Source organism: Paralichthys olivaceus, chromosome 4 (genome assembly GCF_024713975.1).
Source record: "Paralichthys olivaceus isolate ysfri-2021 chromosome 4, ASM2471397v2, whole genome shotgun sequence".
In the NCBI taxonomy this organism is placed as follows: Eukaryota; Metazoa; Chordata; class Actinopteri; order Pleuronectiformes; family Paralichthyidae; genus Paralichthys; species Paralichthys olivaceus.
In genome coordinates this window covers 27,314,800-27,322,895 of record NC_091096.1, presented here as the reverse complement: position 1 = coordinate 27,322,895, position 8,096 = coordinate 27,314,800, and the positions used below count along the sequence as shown (strand labels likewise).

At 38.3% G+C, this 8,096-nt stretch overlaps 1 protein-coding gene across 3 annotated transcripts in view; it reads right to left on the bottom strand.

The window, feature by feature from the left end:
- Positions 1-415: 415 nt before the first annotated feature.
- The window catches only part of apba1a (amyloid beta (A4) precursor protein-binding, family A, member 1a), a 75,755-nt gene continuing 68,074 nt past the window's right edge, over positions 416-8,096 (bottom strand). For all 3 annotated transcript variants that reach the window (XM_020104004.2, XM_020104003.2, XM_069522847.1), the window contains 6 exons: positions 6,325-6,510; positions 5,971-6,150; positions 5,416-5,628; positions 4,902-5,021; positions 4,656-4,796; positions 416-2,959 (listed from right to left, as the gene is read on the bottom strand). In XM_020104004.2, the coding sequence (XP_019959563.1) occupies positions 2,888-2,959; positions 4,656-4,796; positions 4,902-5,021; positions 5,416-5,628; positions 5,971-6,150; positions 6,325-6,510 (912 nt within the window). In that variant the 3' untranslated portion in view covers positions 416-2,887. The remainder of the gene's footprint in view (positions 2,960-4,655; positions 4,797-4,901; positions 5,022-5,415; positions 5,629-5,970; positions 6,151-6,324; positions 6,511-8,096) is intronic.

Sequence of the window (8,096 nt, the reverse complement as noted above, 5' to 3'; positions counted from 1 at the left end):
TTCTTCAAACAGGTCTTTTATTTTTGTAAATACATTCTGGCTCTTGTACAAGTATGAAGTTATAACAGTTATTACACCACAGAAAAGAATACAGGAAGAATAGGAAGAATAGCTAGCAAATAAATTAAACATGGCTGCTGTTCTTCAAAAGTTAGATATTTATTTAATGTCTAAACACACTGAGTCAACATTTCAGTTACATTAAAATTGAGTGAAAATGGAAATGTGTGCCAGCCATGCTGCCTGTCACCATTGTGGTTACCTTCCTGTGTCAACGCAGGCCAGGAAGGAGAAAATATCTCACACGCCTTAAAGGGATAGTTCAGGAGCAGTATGGAGGCATTTTATGCTTTTTTTGTTGTTTTTTTACATTGAAATGTTGGTCCCCATCTACTTCTTTTTTACTTTTTGGTGAACTATCCCTTTAAATAATTTTGTGCTGTAGCTGTATACCTATGAATGAATGAATGTGATTTCTCTTTGCTTTCAATTGACCAAAGCTTCCCTATTAGCCAACTCAAAACAACCAATAGAGGATTATACTGTCACATTATTTTCTATAAAGTTAATTGGTGTGTGTATTATATTTAGCTAGTTTTTGATTGAATATCACACACACACAGTGCTGCCTCTGTTCCTTGTCAGTATTGGATTTAATATCATAAAAAGCCCAGCACTAGTAGTAAAGACCAGATAAGCTTCAATGATGTGGACAGATCTAGAATAAGCTGTGGTTATTTCACATTCAGAGTAATCAAAAAAGAGGACACAACATAACTAAAGTAATGCTTTGGGAGACTAGAGAAAACAGGCTTCACAGATTCTCACAAAAAAATCCTATATCAAAGTCCAGATTAAGTGGCCTTTAAAAAAGGTTTGACAACAGATCAACAGAATTGTTTTGTTTTAGAGACCGGCAGGAAAACCCTCCTTACTTTGCTTTTGTATTCAAGTTTGCCTCATGTGATGTCAGTACTGACAAAAATAATGTTGATGTGTGCATTTAAAATAGCCAACAGTAATGCAATGAATTGTAAACTTTATAGTTTGCAAAATATATTACCACTATTTCTCAAATTTGTGAACAAAGCTAACACAAAAAACAGTTTGCATACTGAAAAATTGAACTTGTGAACAGTTTGCATTTCAGAAAATGAAAAATGGCTGCGGTAGAGCAGTGGTGGACCGGAAATCCTTTCAAGGGGAAGATTTGCTGAATTGCTGCCTGTTTCTGTCTTCCTGGATGTCTGTCAGTATCTTTTCACTGTATAATCTTAAAACAGAATTGCCTCCAACTGAGCGCACTAGAATGGACAAACTACAAATTTGTCAGAATACATAAGTTTTGTATTTCAGTTGAGGAACAACTAAACTTATGCATTAAAAAGACCAGGGTCATAACAATGCCATAATCCCGATAATATATATCCTATTCATTGAAAAGGTCTTTCATCCTACTCTGTCTTCACATTTGAATTTAATAATTCCAATTTAATGCATTTTATAGAAACATTAAAAAGTCATTCTCAACCATTTACGAAGCTAAATGAAGCTACATATAAGCTACATATACAAAGGTTAGTTGAGAGGGTCTTTGGTGATCCCTGAAAAAGTCCTTTACAATGGATTTCATTAGTGGGAGGTTTATTTAACAGAATGATTGCACTGTTTTGTATGACTTTTGTAGTTTGTTAAGTGCTGCACCTGAGCTTAAATATTGTTTGTTAGGGTGAATTCTCAAATTGTGTCCAATGCCTTTATTGAACTCAACTACAGGGAAAGTCAGGCTTTCAAAGATATCCATAGTAGAGCCTTGACCTTTTTAATTTTTTCCCGTATTTTTCATCAGATTTGGGTAACAGGCCCCCCTGTTCTCAGATCTAATCCTTAAATGTGATGTTTTCTCTTAACACAAAGCAGCTTCAATGGAAGGTTTCATTTAGATCAACTTTACAGCTTTCACTGTTTTCAGTCACACGTCCAAGTTCTGCTTTGATGTGACATTTACAGGTAAGCTATTGACAGTGCCACTTAACTTAATCTCCTACACCGATTTAAAGCCTTACAAAGGGCATAATGCCTCCCTCCCAAGTAAAATGAGTTTATTGCAGTTTATCACAAAAAAAGAATGGTAAACAAGAGCTCTTGTTACTGTTTGTGTGAAATTTAATGTCAGAGTAGCATTGAAATGAATATTCATATACAGTTTAAGTATTTATCAGCCTGGGGTCATTCAGACTACATTTCTCTATCTTATATATGTACCTGCTTACCCTGGTGTTTGAATGGTTTTAGGCTAAATGTGGTTATTACATGAGGACTGGAACTACTACTGGAGCTATGTGCAGAGAATACATTAATGAAACAAGTGGAATGACAAAAACACAACCATTGTAATAATCGACTACAGTAGAGTCACAAACCTGTCCTGTTAGAAATGTGAGGAGCAAAATTTAAGGAGAGTCGATTTTTCAAAAATGCAGCCAATGTGTAATGTGATAAAGAGGGAGTGTGTTCACACAGAATTGTCAGCAAAACACAGATCTTCTCGCTGTGGAGGGTTCTGTGTTGTGCAGAGAACTTTGGTGGAGGTAAAAAGGCAGTGTTCTGCCAGTGAAATAGCAGCATGGTAGATGTACGAACAGGGTGTGATGGTCAGGGTTGGATGTTCCCATCTTCATGCCACTGTGGTTCTCATTTACCTAATAAAACGAGGACCAAAACGCTCATCATTGCTTAAAATGAGGCAAAAAAAACATCAATACAACTCCTATCCACTGCACTGGCTGTGGATGGAAGAGTTAGGATGAGCCCTGGCTGAACAAATGAGGTTGACTTGGAAAGTGACTTGATTGCAGGAAGTTTGAAGGGTGTGTGTCTTGTCTTGTCACATGTAAACAGGCTGCTCCTGCGCGGTCAGCAAGCGGTACATGGCTGCAGGCATTGTCTTCATGTGGATCTGGACCAGTCACAAACAATTAAAACAGAATAAAGCATGATATTATTTCTAGTATATACCTTGGAAGATCAAGTGCCATCTCTTATCTGCAACTTAAAGGTTCAGTGTGTAGAATTCAGTGATATGTAGAGGTGAAGTTGCATGTTGCAGCTGAATACTCCTCATTTCATCCTCCCCTTCAAAACATGAAAGAAAACCTGTGGTGAAGTTCAGTTGTCATGAACACTCAAAAGGTTTTAGTTTGTCAAGTTTGGATGACAGTAAAAAACATTGCGGCCTCCACAGAGAGACCCCCCCCTCCATGTAAATATATAGTTTTTAGATATAAAGAGTCCATTAATTGTCACGGTTATGTATTTTATGTGTTCCTCTTATGTTCCCTTCTGCCTTCCTCTGTGCTCCACCCTGTGATTCTCCTGTGTTGTTCTCTGTGTCCCTCTCCTGTGTTCCCCTCCTTGTCCCTCGCTATGTTCCACCCTGTGATTCTCCTGTGTTGTTCTCTGTGTCCCTCTCCTGTGTTCCCCTCCTTGTCCCTCGCTATGTTTCACCCTGTGCCTCTCCTGTGTTCATCCCTGTCTTGGTTATTGTATTTTGTTCTCGTTGATAAGTTTGTTCAGTGTTTCCTGTTTTATTTTGTAGTCCTTGCTCCCTGTGTGTTTTCACCCATTGACTTCCTGCCCTCATCAGGTTCACCTGTCTTGTGCCACCTGTCCCCAGTTACTAATTAGTTCCAGTGTGTATATAAGTCTTTGTGTTCCCCCCTTGTGGTGGTTGGTACGTCATCTTCGTTTCTGGTCAGGTCCTGTCCGTCATCTAGATTCTGGTTCTGTTCATGTGTCCCGTCAGCTCTCGTCACGTTTCCCCGTAAGTTTGTTTCCTGTCCTTCCTGTGTTCCACTCCTGTTTTTGAGTGCGACTTTTGTTTCTTGAAGATTTCTTTTGTTATGTTTACCCCTTTTAAATAAAACACACTTTTTGTTAAACCATATTTAGTTTCTGCGTTTTGGTCCTTCCCTTCCCTTTTTCCCTACCGAGTCTGTTCCCTGTCCCAATCTCACCTCACCCTCCACTGAACCCTGACAATTCTATGGTAAAGAAAACAATAATTCATACAATTTAGATGATTACACACCAGTGCAAACATCACTAGGATTATTTTATATTCAATATCGGCCAAATATCCCTTTCACGTAAATCTTACACACTGGACCTATAACGTGCTCCGTTGTGGTGGAGATAAGTGATAGACAGAATTAACCAAAGAATGTGGTTGTGGTATACACCGTATTTGATTTGCACTATGTGTTTGCACTATATTTCACTCCTGTAAGGAGCTGTGGGGTTACCATGGTAACAAGGGCACTGGGAGGGGTTAAAAAGCGGATTTTTTGCTGACACCCGGAACAGCACAATAACTGTACTGTTTCCTAGTTCTTTCCTCAAAGCCAATTAGCAAACATCTGATGCAGTTTCTTCTGGTCCGCTACTGAGCTGTGTTATTCACTGCTAATAGCTCTAGCAACCATATGACCACAGAGTGAAGAAATTCATGTAAGTGCCACTTTGACAATTGATAGCTACTTGAAGCAACTTAGGGGAAATATTCAAAGGGCTTTGGTAAAACATTTTATCTGCAAACTTCAACAAGTCTGTAAAAAGATCCAGATCACATCTCTCTGTTCTGTGTGATACCTCACCTCTCCTACAGCATTGGACAAGATGTGAACAATTTTTTCATGAGGCGTGGCAACCACGCTCTGGCTGTTGATTTCAATGATGCGGTGACCCACTCTTACCCCGCCTCGTTCAGCAATGCCTCCACGCATAAGGCTACAAATCTGTCAAGGGACAAATAAATTATTTCACATTACCAATCAAATAGGGTCATATCATTCAAGTATTGTAACTGCAAGTCTCATTTAACATAAAACAGTACTACACACAATGCCATTCTGGACACTAAAGCCCAGCTGGTAGCGGAGGTCTGGACGTCTGATGAGAACAGTGGTCACTGGGGGACATCTGACTATGTTGAGCTTGAGCTGAGACTGGTTCTTCAGACCCTACAAAAAGTTGAGATAGAAAATTTCTGGTATTGCACTTGACTGCTACAAGGAAAACACAACTCTTTTAGTTAAAAATAGACTTGTTTTAGATAGTTTTCTCTGTACATATCTGCCACATAGTTTTTAATTATAACTAACTGATGAGATCACACCTGTTTTTATCTTTACTGCAGTTTCATCTTTCAATTCTTTTTTTTATCTTCATTCTATTGCCAGTGGTGTTAAGTGACCAAGAGGTTAGGTTTATACCATATACAGGTAACTGCAAGGGTGAGATTTTAGACAAGACAATTGTTTCATGTTGTTTTCCTGTCAGTATCTCTGTTATATATGCTACTTCATTATCAATGTTTTCGTTTCACCATCATTAAAAAGATCCTCATACACATACCTTTATGATGCTCTGACAGGTGGACAATGGCAGTCCCACCAGACTGGTTCCATTGATTGACATGATCTGGTCTCCTATGTTCAGTCTGCCAGACCTCTCAGCCGGCCCAGCATGCATTATGTTGGCAATGATGACAGTAGGTAGGATGGAGCCCCACCCACTCTCCACAATGACAACACCCAGAATGTCTCCTTTAGCTTTCTCTATGAACACCTGAGCTCACAGCAGGCAGGGCGCAAGCAGAAACAACAAATGTAATATTGCTGCAAACTTTGGATACTACAATTTCACATACAAAACACAGATATTATAAAAGAGTGCAGTGATATATGTAGTGGTCATTGTTTTATGTACAAGGTTGTATTCATAATAATGTGATTCACGGTGCAAACATAGCAGAGCCTTTGGAATCTGATAGTTGAACCAGAAGCAATGGTAAATGATGATGATCATTCACTTTTTTTCTATTGTCAGCACAATATGGCGGTAACTAAAGGAAAAATTATGTATAAAGAACCTGTATGAACTTGTTATAATAATACATATCCTACTTACATCTTTGCAGTTCTCAGACTTGGAGAAGTGGATAAGGTCATCATTGTACATGTCCTGAGTGTTGAGCAGGTCGCTGTACTCCTTCTGGCTAAGGTCCTCAGGGTTAATATCATTAGCCCGTAAGAATTCCTGGTAAGCTACACTAAAGGCCTGTCCAATGGATTGTGCAATCAGTTGGGCCTAGAGGACAGGGTGGATATGCCCAGCATTTCTTAAGGTTATCTCATCATTGGCTAAATCTTTATGAAAAAATTGTAGACATTTAACAGCTGATTAAACTGTCAAAATTACAACAACTGTATATGGTCTCTCCTGAGAAGCAAAGACATCATATAACTTTTTTGTTGGACTTACATCCTCAGACTCAAATACATGGCATATCATCTTGTATTGGCGCTTGCTTTCTTGACCCGGGTCTGAGGCTTCAACATTCTCCTGAGATTCAGGTTGAGGTATCCTGCGCCGGGCCATCAGAACCACGATGTTGCCAATGTCAGCAATATAGGAGATGGTCCGCAAAGGGTGATCCATCATGGTCTCCTGGAAGTCAGACAGCCATAACAGGCATTATATTAACAAAATTTGAGGATAAAATCAAAGTAAGTGAGAGAACATATCAATCTAGAACTTGCATTTCCTGGAAGACAATGTGTGTGATTGCTGGAAGCTGCATTTGAAGTAAGGACAACCTCAGAATTTATTTGGCACTTATCAAGTACAAACACCATAAAGCTTTGTGAGTGACAGAGTCGTTTCAATGCTGGAAGTAGAGCAAGTACTACAAACAGATACTTATTTACATTACAGTGTAAAAAAAGCATGTTTTCCTTAAAGTGAAACTCTTTAGCTGTAATGATATTCTTAGTTAGACCTTGAGTAGCTGAGCATGACATCTTTAAGTATGTTTCCACATTCCAAACACAAATCAAGACAGAGCAGGTTTAAAGACTGGTAATCTGAGGGCAAAGTCAGTCACCTCTTTCTATTGCAGTCTATGAGAACTTGATGGTTACCCTTCAATTAAGATAGGTTTAAATCATTAAATCACTTAGATGATCACATTTTCAGACACAAGAGGCTTGTGGCCACAATTTGATGCCAATTATGGTAAATTGTCTATAAATGGTCTGTATTAATATAGTGCTTTTTTAGTCTTGATGACCACTCACAGCGCTTTACAGTGGTTTAGTCATTCACCCATTAACACACACATTCAAACAGTGCATCTATGCAGCACTTTATCATAAATCTGTCACACACTGCTGGCATGGCTGCAAGGGTGTAGTTGCATGCCAAAAACAATGATAATAATAAAGATACACTGAGAAACCCAATGGTTAGATTAGAATTATTTAGACCAAAAAACACAAAAGCCATATTTTATTATTATTAACAATAATACTCATTATTAATTAATTAATATATTAATTGTTGCTGCTATCAATAATAATAATCAATAACATCTTTACACTGTTATAGTTTTATTATAATTAGTCAGAGCTGAAACCTGATGCGGTGCACAAGTGTTCCTGGTCTCTCTCTCCTCTCTCTAGTGCCTTGAGATTATGTATATTATGATTTGGCGCTATACAAATAAAATTGAAAATGAATAAAATTGAACTTGAGGTCAAAAATTCTACAAATGACTGCTTGGGGTGTCTGTTTAGATCAGAAACAGACTGATATATCCAGTATATAACTTAATTGATTTGCTGACATGTTATGGTAAACATTATCCAAACATTGATCCACAGTTAAGCAATCACTTGTGTAGCTCAAAATCTACTCTCTGGTTCTCTGGTTTGTTATTTCATCTGCTTTTCTCCAGACTTCTCTAAATAACCTAAACCAGCTTGCAAGCTAATCTATTAGCAATGGCTTCTCTCCCACACTCTTGTTCTGCTGCTTTTTCCTCCCCGCCCCCCCTTCTACTCACACACATACACACACACACACACACACACACACACACACACACACACACACACACACACACACACACACACACACATTATTTCATAATGCAGTAGTTATTACGAAATGCACTTTTTTTTTTACGGAAATGTAATAATATGGTTCATTATGTAATAACCAACTTCAGACCCACATCGATGACAAAAAATGTG